Source organism: Phocoena phocoena, chromosome 16, assembly GCF_963924675.1.
Source record: "Phocoena phocoena chromosome 16, mPhoPho1.1, whole genome shotgun sequence".
Lineage (NCBI taxonomy): Eukaryota > Metazoa > Chordata > Mammalia > Artiodactyla > Phocoenidae > Phocoena > Phocoena phocoena.
Genome location: NC_089234.1, coordinates 17769352 through 17789035, shown reverse-complemented (window position 1 = coordinate 17789035; position 19684 = coordinate 17769352). Strand labels below are relative to the sequence as shown.

General features: G+C 41.5%; 1 protein-coding gene across 1 annotated transcript in view; it reads right to left on the bottom strand.

Moving 5' to 3' along the window:
• Window positions 1–19684, bottom strand: part of GPAM (glycerol-3-phosphate acyltransferase, mitochondrial) — a 69573-nt gene that overhangs the window by 35813 nt on the left and 14076 nt on the right. Inside the window, exons 2-4 of the mRNA XM_065893792.1 lie at window positions 4474–4604; window positions 3188–3310; window positions 906–979 (exon numbers count right to left, since the gene is read on the bottom strand). Of these exons, the coding sequence (XP_065749864.1) occupies window positions 906–979; window positions 3188–3310; window positions 4474–4575 (299 nt within the window). The 5' untranslated portion in view covers window positions 4576–4604. The remainder of the gene's footprint in view (window positions 1–905; window positions 980–3187; window positions 3311–4473; window positions 4605–19684) is intronic.

Below are 19684 nucleotides of genomic sequence, written 5' to 3'. Positions count from 1 at the left end.
CTTCTCTTTCCTTTAAACTTGAGAGCAAGAGAGAGAGAGAAGAAAGGGTAGCATGGAAATTGGAAAAAACACATCCCTTGACTTTAGTTCTATTTAAAAAAAAACTTAATATATACCCAAATATTATCATGCTCACTTAAATATCATCATCAAAATATGAGTAGTAAAATCAGAAAGACTTAAAATTTAAGTATTTGACTTCTTGGATCAGTTTTTTAATGGAATTTTGTGTATTTCTCATCACCTGAGCCTACTACTTACCTACTCCAGGTATTTAATCTTAGAATTATAAGGACTGGTAGCATTTTTAGCTGCCGTTTCTCTCTTGTCTCGCAGACATTCCCCCTCTTTCCTCATCCCCTAGACTAAATTCACTTAGAACAAAGCCTCTTTTCTCCCACTCTGATGCCTAACAGCCTATACCCATATGCCTGGAATTTGGAAGTAAGAATTCTAAGAAAAGTCTTAAGCTAATAATAAATCAAAGAACATCTGTTCAATAGAGAAAAATATCTTCCAAATCTCTGTAGATAGGCAGATTTCAAAAAGTTACACTTTCTTTGAGGTATAAAATAATAATAGATCATAAGACATTCAAACCTACACCTCTCCTCACACATATCTCTGTCACATTTTGGCACATTTCAGCTGCAGCATCAATATTTGAATAAGGTAAAGAAAGCCGTAAGTGATATATACATGCTCATGAAAATATTATATAATTACAGCAGGAAATAGCAATAGGTCTTCTCAGGTTCCAATTTTTAGATAAAGCCTTTTGTGTCAGAAGTTAGTATCTTATTAACTCTAAAAAAAATAAAGAGATTCATCTTAAAGTGTGTTAACTAGTTATTATGGAATTTTTCTCTTGACATGCATTAGAAGTATAAGAAATGTCTTTTTACCTTGTGTGAGTTTCATTGATATAAATAACATTCCGCAAACCCAAAGATGGGATACTGGGGTTGAAAAATTTATCCTACATAAAACAAAATAAAATTAGACATAAATATATGACTGGATTGCTGGTGAAGGACTCACATTATTAGTTCTTGATATAATTCAAGCATAAAGTAAGGCATTGCTTCAAAAATCTGAGATGAAGAAAAATGGTGTTTTATTGAAAACTACTTTTTAGCCTTCTAAGAAGGTCACAAACTCAAAACTAATCATCAGCAGCTTTCAAAGGAACTACTGTCTCTCACTTTCCTGCCCTACTCCCAACCCCCAACCAAAAAGAGTTAAAGCCAGAGACAGCTTAAGTCATTGACAGGAATACTGGAGATTTCAGTGTTTTCAAAATACAAAAATATTATGCTAAGTATCATGTAGTTATTGTGAGATTACTAAATCTCCCAATAATCCTGACACATAAGAATTATTATCCCCATTTTATAGACAGGAAAACTGAGGCTTGCAGAAGTTTAGGATTCAATCCCAGATCTTGCTTCAAAGAATGTGGTCTTTCTATTCCCCTAAAATGACTGTCTACTTAATGAGAAAACATATGGCTAAAGGTCACCCTCTTTACAGGTAATCTTGAAAGATAATCCAGAAATAGCTCTGCTAAAAAGAGAAAGGCCATAACTTTAACAATGTGGGCAAAAAGGTAAACTTTCCACAAATAAATGCTGAGAAAGCACAATGTACCCTCAACAAAAGATGTCAAAATACTTAAGTGATATCTCCTTAGAGAAAAGGAAAATAGGATTTCATAGAAAAGGTAGCAAATGTCAAAAACTTACTACAAAAATACTGTCAAACAAATTATTTTAGAAAAACATGCCATGGAAGAATATAAGATCAAGTTTAGCTCTATCAGGTACTATATGTAGGCAAAAATCAATTATCTGTTATACTACTCACCTATCCCCACCCCAGACCATCACCACCACCAAATAATTTCTTACACTCTCTTCTGACTGAAGAGCACATTAGAGTTAAGGTATTGTTTTGATCTTTTAAGCATTCAAAATTAGAATTAGATGAGATGCCAGATCTAAGGAGAAAAGCCACATGATCTATTTAAATCTTTATTTCTACTGGCCTATTAATCTGAACTGGCCTTACTCCTAGACTAGAAATGGCCATGATCCTTCACTTCCACCATAATCTTGCATCAAGGCACTTGTGATTTAAGAGGAACAATATTTCTATCAAGTTATTCTTGAGCAGACCTGAATATTTAACATAAACTGCTTGGGTGTCACACAAATCTCTCTCAGATTAGCAAATTCCTTATACAAGACTTTCTGCCAAGCCAAACCTGAGTGGAGAATTCTCACAGCACTGTTAGCTATTCACACAGGTTATAAGCAACTTCTATAGATTGCAGGGTTAATAAATGGCACTTAAATGTCCTGGTAACTGTCCCATCCCAGAGAGAGCTTACCATCCAGTTATACGTTTTAAAAGGTAAGTCTACTGCCTTAGAACACAGCCACATTAGCGTCTACATTCCTGTGCTAACTCATCCCTCTGGCAAAATGCCCTCAGAAGCATACTTCTCATCCAATCGACTCTTCCCAAACACTACACTCTAATGTGGAAGATTTTGTATGGCTTGTGTTTTTCCATCAAATACGAACAATAAGCGCATGCACACTCCTTCTTAAATCTTCATCATAACATTCTAGTGACCATCCTTCCCTATCACAGAGTCAGCCAAAACCCCTCACTCCCTCCACCGCAGGAACAGACACTTAGCAAAAGGGCAAAGCCACTGCTTTAATTTCTTATTCTGTCCTGCTCCACGCTCAGGTGTGAGCTCTCTCTCACACGCGCGCACGCTCTCTCTCTCTCTCATCCATCTTGCTAGGATTTTAACTTTCAGTGCTAAATTGCAACATCTTGAAGTTACATGAAGGTTCCCACCAACTCTTTGGAAGGGTTATCTTAAAGTAAGATCTACTCTCCCTCTAAAGTCATACTAAAATGAAAAAACAAAACAAAATATAGCCTGGCATCAACTACTAGACCAACATTCACTGAATAAATGAATGGAAAGAAAAACTGAGTCAACATCTTTACTTGGAATATTTGGTTTATAAAGATGGGCCTAAGTTCTAAAAATGCATTAAGTCCATTAAGACTACACAATAAAATTCACACAAAGTAGGAAATCTATGTCACATATTTCACTCTGTTTATTAAAGGTCAACAAAGGTATTAAAGGTAGCATTCTTACCCAGCTCTGGGGAGTACAGGAATAACAACACCTTCCTACAAAGGGCCTTTTCCGGCTCATTAGGCTTTCTTTCCACTTCAAGGTTGCAGATCTGAAGACAGTCGGTCTGAAACCACACTCACCCTAATAAATATTAAGAAAAAATAGTGTGTCAGTAACAAGAAAATTATACTTGTCCACTTGATCTCTAAGCTACTTCAGATAGAAGAGAAACTTCTGACATATTTTCTTTTTGGTGGCATGTGTTTCTCAGAGTGATTTTTCATTCAAGGTGCTCCCTCTATGACCAACACTTGGAACATAAGCAAAAATTGAGCACCTAAGAATAGCAATAGCTGGCAACACTGAAAGCAGCAGTCAAAGGTTTAAAAACTAAGTTATAAAAGGTCAGATAGCCTTCTGACAGTAGCAGAAGGAATAAAGTCAGACTCCTGGAGTCCTATGCTAACAATTCAGCTCTCTCCCTCTTAAATCACACACGCCCACAAAAGAACTACAAAGGCCTTACTCAGAGAGTAAACAAGTTGTTATAATACGGCTTAAAATATTTTACTTTAAATGAAAAACAAGGTAAACTTATATAATATTCCTTTATCCTAACAAGAGAGTTTAAAGTCTGGAATTTAAATTATAGCCATACTATCCAATTAGGGTCAAACTCTGCTCTTCTGTTTTAAATAATTTTCTCTTAACTTTGAGTTCATCAGTTGCTCAAATCCCACTGATATCACATTCTCAAAAGTAAACCAAAAAACCACCCAAAACTCCAACATCATTTTTTATCTAAAGCAGATAGTGTTCAGGAAACATTTAAAACATGCCATGTTATATTGACATAGGGAAAACAATACAAAAAAAAAAAAAAAAGCATGCCCTTTGGATTGAGATACATACTAAAATCTCCTATTTTCAATTTTTGAAATAAAGTTTACTTCCATTACAAAATTCACACTTGTGAAATGCAATCATGGAAAACAGATATGAAAAGAAAAAAAAATCTCTTTATAATTACACCACCCAAAACAACTAATAGGTTTTTTTTCCTATTGCTTTTTAACATAATCACTGTACTTAAATTTCCTACCCAATTTTCTCTTCCCAATAACATAATACCATAAGAATTTTTAAATATTAGACTTCATAAACAAATCTTCTAACAGCTGGAGGTAGTTTCTGTAGCTATTAACCTCTATTTGAATTTCTGTTGCTTCCAGTGTTTCCACCTTCATACACACTGAAATGAACATCTTTAGGCTGAATGCTTTTAACCTGTATCTTAAACTTACCCATTCCTCGCTTGCATGCTTACATCGACCAATACTGTATTCAGATGAATTTGGCAAATAAGAAACATCTATCATGCCAAGCGTCAGTGCAGATTCATCCATGTCACAAAGCGTAATTCCCAAATCATGCGCTAAAAAAAATGTATACCATATAAGTTAACGAGGGATCCAGAGAGCAAATACTGGAACTCAAAATTCTGATTTCTGTATTATTTTGCCCCATGATAGGATGTCAAATGAACTATGGAGGACTTCCCCATGTTTAGTCAATGTGTGAAAAAGGACTTTGATGTGTATATATGAATCCAGGCCATCCTGATTTTAAAAAAAACAACATTCGTTATCTTTGGACTTCCTGAACAAAACAGCTGTGAATTCACGAGGGTAAATAACAGCTGATTTCAGGTATGTGACAAATAATTATTTCACCTGTGTCACTGAATAGTTCCTGGAAGTATGAAGATACGCATTTATTAAATTAAAGTTACATGTATGCACACAAATAGATAATTATGAACAATTATGTGCTGGGAATTTTTCGTCATACACACTATGCAGTGTAAAACGGGTAACGGTAATAAGGGCGCCTCTCAAGTTTCCCACTTAAACTGAACTAAGCTCTGAATTTTCTTGTGCTGCCTTAAATGAAATGATGTTGGCAATTTTAATACATCTACACAGCTCTAAGACAAAAGTACACTGTTCTAAAATATCTGATTTATAAGTTTTCATATCTTTTCAATAAGCCTTTTCCTACCCTAGGAAAAAATGTTCACTAACAGTGAACTGCTAAAGAAAATAGATATTAACTTAAAATATAAGAATTTTCTAACATAATTCTCAAATTATTTTAGCATTTGACTATTTCTCACCTGGCCTTAAATTAGTCCTTTAAAACCTTGAAAGGTCATGTCCAAGTTAACAGTGTTCCTTGGAGGGCAGATGCCGATTTCTTTACAATCCCCATGTGGATTTACAGTGGTAACTGTTATCCTCAGCATGACTATACACATTCTTAACAATTTTATGTGAGTAACAATCTACCATAATAGGCGAGGGGAGGGAATAGTAAAGCAATGCACCTGGCATGAAAGCTCTTCTGTATTATAAAATAAAACTCAGCTATCAGTTTCAGGTGCAGAATGTAGCTACAACCGGCGGAGGCAGCTGTTGCCTGGGAGAATGAAGACTCGTCTGGCCCCTGTGACGAGGGCAGGACGAGAGGTGGAAACAGTTTTGTGCCAATAGTAAGTCCACGCTTCACCCCTCCCTCCCCACGTTTGTCCAAGGTTGAAAAGTACACCCCCCCGTAAAAAAAAAAAAAAAAAAAGAGAATCCTGGAGGCGCCACGCTGTGGGCTGAGGGGAGCCAACTGTGGGTTTTAAAAGCGACAGAGGCAGGAGGGCCAGCTCTGAAGCCAAACAGATCAGAGTTCGAATCCCCCCTGCTTACCATCTGTGTCACTTTGGACGAGTCGGTTAACTTCCATGCCTTGGTTTCCCCATCTGGAAAATAGGCATGATATGATAAATCTTACCTCCTAGGCTGCTGGGAGGACTGGATAATACCCCTAAGACGCCTGGCACAGTGTCTGACGCACAGTGAGTGCTCAGTTCAATCAGTGGTCATCTGTCAACGGACTGTCCCCAGCACCAGCTGCTCCCAGAGCACGCTTGCTGCCTCAACGCCAAAGCCAATGACTCCACGTGCCCTTCGGGTGCGCGAGGGACTGAGCCCACAGGGACTTCCCTCTCGCCCAGGGGAAGCCTGCCGCAGCCCGGTCTCCCGGGGAGAGAAAAAGCCCGACCCCCACGCCGGCACGAGCCGGGCCCATCTCTCAGGGGGAACCCGGGAGCTCGAGGGAGAGGGCCGGGGGGAGCGGACCGCCCGGCAGCTTGCTGGAGTAGCGCCGGGCCCGGTGAGAGGGCGACCACGCACCTGTCCCGGCGCTCCCGGCGCGAGCAGCCTCCCGCAGCCCGCTCCCGCCCTGGCCGCTCGCACCCTCGGCTCCGCAGGCTTCACCTCTGCAGCTGTCTGCGCTTCAAGCCTCCGCCGGCGCTGCTGCAACGTCGCGCCATGATGACGCAACCGGCGCCTGGGGTGACGAGCGCAGCCCGGAGCCAGCCACTTCCGGGAGGGCCAGGGCTGGGGCTAGGCGCCAGGGCCCACCGGCCGGGGCTGTGCGCGGCTCGTGGCCTCGTGCACTGGGGATAGGTCCAAGAGTAGAAGGTGTCCCCGCAAGTGTGTCTGTGTGGCCAGGTACGGCGTGTGCTGCCTAAACACGCGGTGATTCTGCCTGGGCGCTGAGTCACGTGAGTGTGGGTGCATCTGTCTGCGTTGTGTGAGCTATGTTCCTCTAGAAGTTTGTATCTCCGCCCGGCTCTCCTGGGAGCCTGCACGTGGGCTGTCTTTTTATGAGATTTGTAAGACTGCAGAATTTATTGGGCATGAGGGAGGTAGGGATTGGGAATGAACCTGTTGTGTAGTTTTCCAAACAGTGGCTGAGTGCCTTTTCCTAAAGGAAGAATATAAGGAATTAAAAGAGAAATAAATAAGGCTTGGATGAGCCTGAGTCCAAATTTCTCTGCCTTTGGTCCTTGAAACAAATTAACAAGGGGCACAAAGAGTTTCTTTCACAGTATTTGTTGTACCATTGACAAGGCCAGTGGTTATCAAGAGATTAGCAATTTAGAAGGGAAAAGATAACCTTTTACATGCACTTAAGCAACAAGCATTAACTATGAACTAGCAGAAGGTACAAAGATCGTTAAGGCATAATCCCTGCCCTCACGCCTCTGCCACCAGCCCTCATCTCCTCTGCACACGTGAACCCTAATCCTCTCTTCCAAACAATCTCTGCCCATGTCCATCCATCAAAAACCATCCACAGCTCCCACAGTCCAAATGCCTGAGCCTGGCATCTAAGGCTTACACAGAGGGGCCTCTACTTTTCCCACTGTTCTCCATCAAGAGCCCCTGCTTCAGCCTCTCCCATCGTCCCTTGTCAAGCCCTGGGCCCTCATACTCCTAACTGTGCTCACACCTCTCTCAGCTAAACTTGACAAGTTCTGTGTTGAACTAGGACTCCAAGCCTTCCCTGATGTCTCCAGCCCTCCATAAACACACTGTCATTTAAGTCTTTACTAAATTTGTTACAATATCGCTTCTGTTTTACATTTGGGGTTTGGGGCCACAAGGCACATGGGATCTTAGCTCCCCCACCAGGGATCCAACCCTGCAATGGAAGGCAAAGCCTTAACCACTGGACGGCCAGGGAAGTCCCAGTGCCTGTTTCTTAGGTATCACTATGATACTTTGTTATAGTAAATACACAACAGTAAACACAGTAACTACTTGTTGAAGCTAAGGAACAAGAAGTAAAACAAGAGTTCTTTCTCTGGCACTTCCTACTTCTGTTTGTAAATCCATCCCCAAACAATTCAAAACAGCAGGAATTGTTATTCATTTAAAAAAGATTTTGAGCTTCTTGAAGTCAAGGACCCTGTCTTTATTCAACCCCCCCTCACACAACTTAGCTCTAAGCACACACCTAAGTATTTAAGGCCTATGATGACTAGAATAAGATGAATTCTCATCCCAAAATATCATGAAATTTGTGTACAGATTACTGACCCCTGACATTAAAAAAAAAAGAAAGAAAATGAAAAGGAGGGGAGAAAATACAGGAAAGTCACAGGATTTGAAGTCACTGTTAAAGTAATGAGAAATGATGTAGAGCACCACAGGAATTAAAGTGTAAGCCAGAGGGGAAAATTAGGTTCTTATATAAACTTCATTTGTAGGCAACTCTTCTGCAACACCCACTGCACAAGAGTTTACAGTACTTGGAGGAGATGTGGACTGCAGTGCACAGATTACTAAATGAGAACTGTTTTGGAAGCAAGTGACACCCTTGGCAGTCTTTTATCAACAGAACCACAATAACTTATAGTAATCCAGATCCAATCTAGTCAGCCAAGGTGGAGCAACAAGGACTGAAGGATTGAATTTACTCTCCTGCTAAGATGACAACAACAAAAAAATTTTTTTAAAAAAGCAAAATATATAAAACAGCAAGCAGTGCAGGACTGTGGTCCATAAGGGAAAGGAAGTGAATGAGGTTAAGCACTATGATTGCCTCAGCCCACTGCCTAGAAAGAGTTGCCAGGCTATAGTGCAGACAGGGGTAATCCAGGAAGAGCTAGGTAGACTTTCTGAGTTGAGAAGCTAGAACTGGGAGACCAGGAAGGCCAAAACAGCTGGAATTGGGAGTAGAGTACCAGAGAGGTGTGCCTCTTCCCACAAGGCAGAGTGAAAAGATAACCAGTGAACATATGGGACCAGGAATAAGGCCTGGAAAATCCCATAATTCGCAACTCAAAAAGTCTTGCCTCAGTAGTGGGGTAAAATTAACCATAGAGTAAAACTTCTCTGGGCCTACATAACAAATCTTAAAAGGCAGCCCCAAAGGATCAAACTTCAGAAGAACAAAATATCCCAAAACAAAGTACAAGAATACTTAAAGGATATCAAAAATATCTAGCACCCAACAACGTAAAATTCACAATGTTACTCTTCCAATCAAAAATCATCAGGGATGGGCTTCCCTGGTGGCGCAGAGGTTGAGAGTCTGCCTGCCGATGCAGGGGACACGGGTTTGTGCCCCGGTCCGGGAAGATCCCACATGCTGCAGAGCGGCTGGGCCTGTGAGCCATGGCCACTGAGCCTGGGCGTCCGGAGCCTGTGCTCCACAACAGGAGAGGCCACAACAGTGAGAGGCGCGCATACCACAAAAAAAAAAAAAAAAAAATCATCAGGGATGCAAAAGGAAGCAGGAAAGAATGAACCACAATGGGGAGAAAAATTAATTAACTGAAAGAGTCCCAGAAATGACAGAGATGATAGAATTGGTAAATAAGGACACTAAAACATACTTACAACTATATTCTGTAAGTCCAAGAAAGTAGAGGAAAGATTGAGTTAAGTAGAGATGTGGAAAACTTAAAAAAGACCCAAATCAAACATTAGATATTATAAAACCATTGTCTGAGATTTTTAACACACACACATGCACACATCACTTGTACAGGATGAACAGCAAGTTAGACGTTACTGGAAAAAAAAAAAAATTAACCAGAAAATGTTGCAATAGAAACTATCCAAAATGAAACACAAATAGAAAAAAGTAAAGACTGAAACTAGAAAGGAACAGAGTATCAGTGAGCTTAATATATATGCAACTGGCATCCCTGAAGAAAAGGAGAAATATCAGAAATACATATCTGAAAAAATAATGGCTGAAAACTTCCCATATTTGATTAAAACTATAAATTCACAAATCCAAGAAGCTCAACAAACTCTAAGTAGAAACAAGGAGAAAACTATACCAAAGAACATCTCAATTAAATTGCTTACAACCAGTGATGAAGTGAAAAATCTTAAAAACAGAGGGAAAAAGACACATGACAGTGCAGAGGAACAAAGATCAGAATGTCAGGAGGCTTCTCATCAGGAATATGCAAATGAGGAGACAATGAAGCAGCATCTTTAAATACTCAAAAAGAAAACTGTCCGTTTAGGATTCTTTCCCCAAACGTGTATTTCAAACACAAGACAAAGATATATCTGACACACAAAAGCTGAAAGAATTCACCACCAGCAGACACTACAAGAAATGTTAAAAGAAACTCCTTCAGGTAGAAAGAAAATACAGCCAGATGGAATTTTGAATCTACATAAAGGAATTAAGCGCTCAAGAAATCATAAATCTGTAGGTAAATAATTTTTTTCCCTTTTAAAACTCTTTTAAAAGAAAATAGCTTGGGCTTCCCTGGTGGCGCAGTGGTTGAGAGTCCACCTGCCGATGCAGGGGACGCGGGTTCGTGCCCCGGTCCGAGAAGATCCCACATGCCACGGAGCGGCTGGGCCCGTGAGCCATGGCCGCTGAGCCTGCGTGTCCGGAGCCTGTGCTCCACAATGGGAGAGGCCACAACAGTGAGAGGCCCGCGTACCGCAAAAAAAAAAAAAAAAAAAAAGATAATAGCTTAATGCAAAAATAAAAACAATATTGGGGGGGTTATAATATATGTAGAAATAAAATGTATGATGACAGCACAACATCCAGAAAGGGGGAAGTATCTGTTGTTGTAATATTCTTATATTAAGCATAACGTGGTGTAATATACTTGAAGGTAAACTGTGATAAGTTAAAGATGTATACTCCAAAAAATATATATAAAATAAAATAAAAAGATGTATACTCCAACTCTTAAAACAACTGCCATGAAAGTAAAACAAAGAGTTGTAGCTAATACATCAACGAAGAAAATAAAGCAGAATCATTAAAAAAAAAAAGTCACTCAAATCCAAAAGAAGGCAGTAAATGAGGAGAAAGGAAAGAAAAATGGATTGAGAAAGAAAAAACACATAGCAAGATGGTAGATTTAAATTCGTGCATATAAGTAATCACCCCAGTTAAAAGGCAAAGATTGTCAGACTGGAGAAAAAAGCAAGAACCAACTGTATGCCATGTATAAAAAGAAAAAAAAATCACTTTAAATATAAAGACAAATAAGTTAAACGATTGAAAAACAATGTACCATGCTAATGATAATCAGAAGAAATATGGGTGGTTATATTAATATCAGACAAAGTAGATTTCAATACAAAGAATATTACCAGAAATAAAGAGGATCATTTCATAATGATAAAGGAGTCAATCCATCAAGGGGAAAAAACAATTCTAAATATTCATGCATCTAGTACAAAGCTTCCAAATATATGAATCAAAAACGGACAGACTTTCAAGGAGAAATAGAAAAATCCATGATTATAAACAGTAATTTCAGCACCTCTGTTTCCATAACTGAGCAATTAGGCAGAAAATCAGTAAAGATATACAAGGCTTGTACAATACTGTCAACCAACTTGGCCTAATTGACATTTATAGAACACTACACGCATAGATAGAATATCATTTTTTCAAGTGAATACGGAATGTGTCTTGGTAAAACCTGCCATAAAACAAGTCTCAATAGATTTATAAGGATTCAAATCACATAAAACATACTCTGACCACAATGGAAATTAGAAATCATTAACTTAGAGGTATCTGGAAAATCCCCAAATATTTGGAAACTAACATGCTTCTAAAAAACAAACAGAATAAACACCCCACCGTTTAAAGAATAAATAAATCAGAATGAAAATTAGAAAGTACTCTGAACTGAATGATGGTGAAAACACACCTTATAAAGGCTGGGACTCAACACCTTGAAATACCACACTGAGATCAGTGATTTGAGTTGAGACCTGTCTTCTTTTCTAATACAAACATATTAGTGCTATAAACTTCTCACTAAGTTTTGCTTCAGCTACATCCGTCAAATTGTGACGTGTGCTTTTTTTTCTCTGCAAGAATATTATGAGGAACAGTGTCAACTGACATGCCGAAATCCAATGACAAAATATCTATGACACACCCTGATCTCAAATACAACAATTACTCCGTCAAAAACTTTTAAAGGATATAAAGTTTGGCCTGACTTACTCTTACTGAATCTATGCTGTGCTCATCATCCACTTTCCTCTAGATTTGTTTTCTTCGTTCATTTATTTAATAAATATGTATAGAACACCTACCGCCCGCCAGGGAGCATAAGATAAGATAGCCTAGGAGACTTACACACAACTGTTTGATAATTGTGTCCCAAAAGATTCAAAAATCAGCACCAAGTTCAGTAGCCTGTGGCTTCTACAACTCAGTTGATTTGGGGCAGGCAATGAGACCTGTCTGTCCAATACCCATTCCTTGTGGGGTCCTGGCTATTAGAAGCCTCATTTTATTGAGAGTGATCTCTTGCCCAGCCCCGAGAAAAGAGTGAATCAAAGTATCTGAGTTAATTATGATAATCTTGTTCTCTAATAGTCTGTCCCCCGCAGCCAAGATGGTCTTATGACCCAGTTCTGGGCAATGACACCTAAGAGAAAATCAGACTTGAGGATTTCTGGAGAAGTGTTTCTTTCCTAGTAAAAGGGAACAGACACAGCTGGCACTGCTTCTTTTTCACTTTTTGCCCCCATTTGCTCTGTAATTTAATGTCCAAACCCCACATTACCAATCACACACCTCTGGATTTTAAGCCACTGAAACCTTTTTTTCTGTTACAGACAAATTGCATTCCTGACTCATATTTAATTTTTAAGCACAGTGATTCCGGCTGCTAGAATAACTCAAACATATGGGAGAAAAAGAGCATTGAGAAATAGTCCCTGCCAGTATATCACGCTGGGGGATGGCAATGGACGTGACCTTGGAGCCTGCCATTTAGAACGTACCTTAGGCCAGAATAGAATGGAATCCCCTCTGACTCACTTTTACCACGTGTGTGACAGAACAGGTACTTCAATTTGACTGAAAACTGCTTCATAGTAGATTAAGCCAAAAACTTCAAATAAGCCGAGCAGGAGGCAGTCATGCTTCTGGGAGAGCTGGCTTGGCATCTTCTACTGTGTGGGCTGCAGGACAAAGCTGATGCACCCACCCCAGGAAGCAAGGCCAGTGGGAGCTAGGTAGGGTTCCAGGCTTTCAGCCACAAGCAGGGCCTCAGGGCAGGGCACCAGCTCTAGAGTTGGAAGCAGGGCACTGAATCAGTAACTGCTAGAGCAGTAATTAAGAAATTAGCTTCCAAGTCAAGTTCTTTTGTTTACAACTGTTCGTTTATTCTTAAAAAGGAAAGTTATTTTTCCTTCTCCCAGGAGTATAGCCAGGCTCTGTGGTTTAAGTCCTGAGGTTCTGTTGAAAGAGGCTAAGTCATTGCCATTAGCAGCCTTTTTGTTACTGAAAGACAAAAATGAGAAACTATTGACTGTCTTTGGTCACCAGAGGAGACAAAACCTGAACGGGCCTTCGCTTTCTCTGTGGAATCAAGCTGGATTGTGTGACAGGGAGAGGTTGTCTGAGGCAGTAGAGGCCAGGAAGGCCCAGGTGCTGAGAAGGGGCTCAGGATGGAGGACTCTGCTTATGGATCTGATTGGAGATGGCTCCAATGTAGGCCCTAGAGGTGGCAGATCTTCAGAAGGAGGGTGAAAGTGGAAGCACTATGGAGAGAATAGAGAGTCTTGGGAGCCTCGGTGAAGGTCCCGGTGGCTGAGCACGTTGGGAAAACAGAGCTCCACGCACCGTGCAGGGTGTAGGCAGGGAACAGTGGTGAAGAGGGCCAGCCTGAACAGAGCCAGGGCCTCTGGCTCACAACACATGTGCCAGGGAAAGGGAGAGGAGGGGAGTCCCAACACTGGTCACCATTGGACTTCTAGGGACCCTTGACACGAGCAGTTTGGAGACAGATTAATTCAACATCAATTCATGCATAACACATTGACTGAGAGCCCGCTTTGTGCCAAGCATCTTTTTCAGGCACCGAGGATACACAGATGAGGCTGTCACACATAGATCCTGCCCTCATGGAATTAATAGTCTAACAGCCTATGGAATGTTGGGAGGGAGTCAGTAGGGAGAGTAATAAACAAGCAAACAAATAAAATCATGACAAGTTTTGGAAACTGCAGTGAAGATCCAACAGCATCTGTCACAGAGAATAACAGAGGTGACCAACATTAGATAAGGTGATGGGAAGGGCCTCTCTAAGGGAGGAGCAGCTACCTTGAGGCTGGGGTGTGAGAAGGATATGAAAGGAGACCAGGAAAGATCTTTCCAAAAAGAGGGAACTACACCTGCCAAAGCCCTGAAGGAGGACAGAGCTTGGCAGACAGAAGTGAACAAAGGCCAGTGTAGGCTGGAGGGAGTGAAGGGGATGTGTCAGAGGGAGGGGTTGGGAAGACAGAAGGGGCCAGATAGAGCAGGGCTTTTTAAGCCGTAGTAAGAAGTTTGAAAAATGAGAAATAAAATGGTGACATGTCATACATGTCGTGGCGGAATCCACATGCCCTTTACCTTATAAAGAGTAGAAAAGAATGCATCAAAACAAACCCAGGTCTGTGGACCTGGACAGCCCAGGAGGAGGAGAAATGGGCATTGATTCAGGAGCTATGATGTGGGCAGGGGCCTACCTGCTGCAAACTGGCCTCAGAGAACCTAGGCAAGAGGTAAGTACATTTTGTAAGCTACCACTTATTGGGCGCTTACTGTGTGCCAGGCACTGTTCTAGCACTCCATAGGCATTATCTCAGGCAATCCTTTGTATCAGGCATGGTGCTGTGTGAGAAAGAACCTGTGCTAGACAGCCGCTGGTGGACTTTAATACAGAACTCTACATAGAAAGGTCTTAGAAGGACTGAGAGGACAAAAGGGGATAGTGAGGCAGCCTGGAGATTAGCAACAATGGAAGATTACTACCCTCCCTAGGGCTGGAGTGACAAAGCCAGGTGCTAACAGAGACCCTAGGCAACAGCTGGGACCAAGGAGAGAGGGGCTGCCTAGGGGGAGCCGAAATCACAGAGCTGCCACCGCTGGAGATGCCCCCTGAGAAAGAGGGGGATACCCTCCCTGGCTTTTGCCTCTTTCTGGCCTCGTCTGCCAGCCCTCCTACTGGCTGAAGCAAACTGCAGGGGAATCTAAGGAATGAATTTGCAGGAAGCTACCTCACCCACCCACCCAGCCCCTCCCCAGACATAAAGTAGAGCAGAGAAGGATGGGGATTGGATCTGAGAGCAAATAGGCAAATAAGGTACCCATCGTCCCAGCAGCCCCATGAGCTAGGAACTATTATTACCCTGATTTTCCATATGGGAAAACTGAGGCACAGGGAGAGGTTAGGTGAATTTGGTATGTGGAAGAACCCTGATTTGAATTCAGATCCATCTGATTCTAGAGCCCAAACATGTAACTGATAGCGTTACTCAGCCAGCATAGGTGAGAGCCTGGGAGTTAGGACTGGGCCACTAGATCCCAGGTCTGAAAAACTTATCTTTATGTTAAACCCCATTCCATGAAGGAGCTGAGGGTAGTGATACTAAGAGGTGGTTGGCTTACAAACTGAGCTGCTGCTAGTTGGGACATCAGTGGACTAACCCTGAGTCCTTCCAGCAGAATGTCTGAGAGTTGTGACAGGGCTCTGGAGCCCGACAACCTGGGTTTCAATCATGGTCTGCCATCTACCAGCTGTGTGACCCTGAGAAAGTTATTTAACCTCTCTGAGCCCCAAAATTCTCTCATTTTATAAGTGGATTTGCTAATGTTCACTTACTGGGTTATTTTAAGGTAAAATGGAATCATGTATCCAGATAATTAGCAGATTGCCTGCCACGTGGTGAGATTTACTAGATAGTAGCTATTATTTTGATGGTTGTTAGTCTCCTCTTGCGTAGACTCTGAAGACAAAAGAGAGGTCCTATTCCTTTGAGCTTGAATCCTAGTGAAGAATTTATCCTAAAATCTTTGGAACTCATATCAACCATTAACTTTACTTTGTTCTGGGAAGAATGTCAGTCAGGATGGGCTAGGTTATGACTCAGTAACAAATGTCTCAGAGCCTTGAGACAACAAAGTTCATTTGTCTATGCTACATGGAAACTGCAGGTTATTACAGGGGCTCTGCTTATAAGGTCACTAAGGGAGGCTCCATCTTGACACTTGCTTCCTTGATTGCTGAGGCTGGGACCAGAGAGTATAGTGAACCATGCACTGGCTCTTAATCCACACATCACTTCTGTTCCCATTTCATTAGCTAAAGCATCATATAAAGCAAGAGAGTGAAGCAAGAGGTGGTGTAATCCCACCATGTGCCCAAAACAAGGTAACTAAACATTTAGGAACAACCCTAATGACTATCAGAACAACCTCAGTGAAACTTCTGGTTGGGCTGGATAAAGCAAAGGCCCCGATCTGGAATGAAGGGATTCAGGAGCCTCTAACAGGCCAGACTACCCTATATGACATCACAAAAGTTTGTCCTTGTTGTGCCTAGAATTGCATCTCCGAAGACATTGTCTTTTAGGAAAAACTTTTCTTCCTAAATATTGCTTAAGACCACTTCTCTGAAAACCGCTGTTGGTTCTTGGAACATATGATCCAACATGGTTTGTGGAGCTGAGATGCTGACTGTAAACAAAGCATCTTGTCTTCTGGGAGAGGGATCCTAATGTAGGCTAGATTCTTCATGCCCAGACTTACCCGGGACCTTTCTTCCACTGTTGTATAACCTGATGTCAGATTACTGCGTACTGATGGCTCGTGGAGCAAGTTCAAGCTCTGGGTGTAAGCCTTTCCTCAGCTTTCACAACCCCACGTCCTGCTGGATTTCTTTCTACCTACCTGAATGTTCTTTCTTGGCATCTTTTGCTGGTTCAAAGCCCTCCTTCACTCTCATTCCACACTCTGTCCTTAGCAGACCAGGAACCTAGGAGTCATTCTTAACTGCTTCCCACATCCAATTGAATACTAACTTCTGGCAACTTTACCTTCTAGATAGCTTTAAACTCATCATCTTTTTATCGTCCTCTCTACTTGAACTGTCTTATTCCAGGCCACCACCATCTTCCCTGGGCGGCACAGCAGCTTACTACCTGGACTCCTCATGTCTGCTTTCTATACACCACCCTCCCAAACACCCCACATATCAGCCAGGATGAACATTTGAAAGTACAACACTGACGATGTCAAACACCCCCATTTCTCTGCCTGATCCCCACTCCAACTGATTAAAATCTTTTCAATTATTCCTTATAGTTTTTAGAACTGCCAATGCCTGGCACATTCCACCCTTGTTAATCTCACCACCCTCATCTCCTCCCACTTGCCCTCTTTTTCTCCAACTTCAGTCACCCTTTCTTTCTTTCAGTCCCCAGGAAAAACGGGCTTTACTCTTCCATTGCACAAACTGCTTTCTCTGCCAGCAGAGAGAGCACAGCCCTTTTTTCTCTCCAACTCATACTTCATAACGTAGCTCAGATCTCACCTCCTCGTGAAAAACTTTTTGACCCTCAGACTAAGGCAGGCCCCATATCATATGCTTCTTCCCCAAGGGACTTATCACAATTATAATTGAATATTAATTAATTGTAGAATTAGCCATTTAAGATCTGCCTCTCCCTCTTGAATGTCCATCTTGATTTCTCCCATTCCTTTCCTTTGTATTCCTAGCATCTAACAGTACCTTGTACAATACAGATTCTTAAGATCTATTTGTCAAATATCTAAATACAACAATACTAACAAAGGAAGGTGTGAATGGCTATGACAACTGTCAAGAGTCCTGGACAAGGGTAGCTCTAGGAACAGGAGTATTCAAGGAGAGATATATGAACCTAGAGTTTTGGGGGCTCAGGACTCACGGGTCTTGGGGAAGACATGTATCCAAGCTTGACAGGGAGATAGGAAGCAGATTTCCCATTCCTCTCCCACCCCAACTTCCTGAGCCAGAGTAGGCGGAAGAACATAATACAAGGGAGAACAGGGGCCCAACTCTCCAGTGGTAACCAGCAACACAGTGGGAGGTGGTCCACAATGGATAAGAACACCACAATTAAGTACAAGGCAGGGCTTCCCTGATGGCGCAGTCGTTGGGAGTCCGCCTGCCGATGCGGGGGACACGGGTTCGTGCCCCGGTCCGGGAGAATCCCACATGCCGCGGAGCGGCTGGGCCCGTGAGCCATGGGCACTGAGCCTGTGCGTCCGGAGCCTGTGCTCCGCAACGGGAGAGACCACAACAGTGAAAGGCCCGCGTACCACCAAAAAAAAAAAAAAAAGAAAGAAAGAACAAGGCAAAGCACACTAGTGCCCAATACACTTGAAGGAAGGAATTTGAAGATACTTGAGAGGAAAGCTAGACATGGCTGTAGACAGACTAATTTTTATTTTTCTTCCCTCAGAATCAGTCTTTGTCAAAAAAGAAAAAAAGTTTCATGAAGGGGACAAGGAGAAACAGGACTACTCTGCATTTATTCTTTTTCTAATGAGTTCAAAGTAAGCTAGAAACTTACTTATTAAGTCTAATTGAAAGGAAGATCAATTGAAGTTCAGCCGAGGCTCATGTTTAGAATACTTTTAAATAAATTTACTTTCATTACTTTTGGGGACATAGAAGCTCTAAGATCTTCTTCTGGAAAATTATTCTCCTGGGTATTCTAAACATACTCCTTAAAACTGTGTCTGGCTTTTAACTTACAGATTTCCCAAAAGAACATTTTTCCAAAGTAAAGAGTGTTATCAACCCAGTTTCCAATGATCTAAATTGCCTGATATAAAGTGAAACCTGAATAAGCGTGATGCAGCTGACTGCGGTCTTAACCAGATATTTTCTGACGGTCATCATCATATTATTCCTTAAAATATTTGAAATTTATTACAAGGATGACCTCCAACATGAAGGTAAGATACTAGAAAACAGGCTTTCCATAGTTGAGGGTCACAGGGTGCAATCCTCTCTCCCAGCCCCGCTTTGTTATTCCGCTGTCTTGGGAGGGGATTAAGTCTGACTCTTCACTCTGTTAGGATGACTTACACCTCATCTGTTCCTGTTGCACATCCAATTCTGCTTAGGAGATGGCAAAACCTTTTCCCCTTTATCAAATTATTTTACAGTTACTTTTTCCAGAGGCTTTCTTTTCTGGTCCAGGGTTCCTGCTTCACCTCTATCTATAAATTTAGCCCACATACATGAATTGTAGAATTCCTAGTAACCACTATAGGCTACGGGTGGAATCACACAAACCTTAATACCCACAATGTTGGTTTTTCTATAGATTATTTATAAGTGATTTTCTTAGAGAATAGTCTGTCTACATTTCTAGGCCACCTGCTCATTAACTGCTGATGATATTGGGCTGTCCAAAAAGTGTCTTCGGTTTTTAAGTAAAAATAAAAGACACATTTTTCATTTTCACCAAGAACGTTATTGAACAACATATTCACCCTTTTGTTCGACTACCTTCTGCCACTTTTCAGGCAACTTCATAACTCCACCTTCCCAAAATTTTTTATCTTTTTTGAGCAAAGAACTGTTCCAGGTACCTTTTACAGTCCTCCAGGGAATGGAATTTTTTTCCATTAAGAGAACTTGGTAAAGACTGAAATAAATGGAAATCCAAAGGTACAATGTCTGGTGAATACGGCGGATGAATCAGAACTTCCCAGGCAAGCTGTAACAGCTTTTGCCTGGTCATCAAAGGAAAATGCGGTCTTGCATTATCCTGCTGGAAGATCATGCGTTTTCTGTTGACTAATTCTGGACGCTCTTCGTCGAGTGCCAATTTC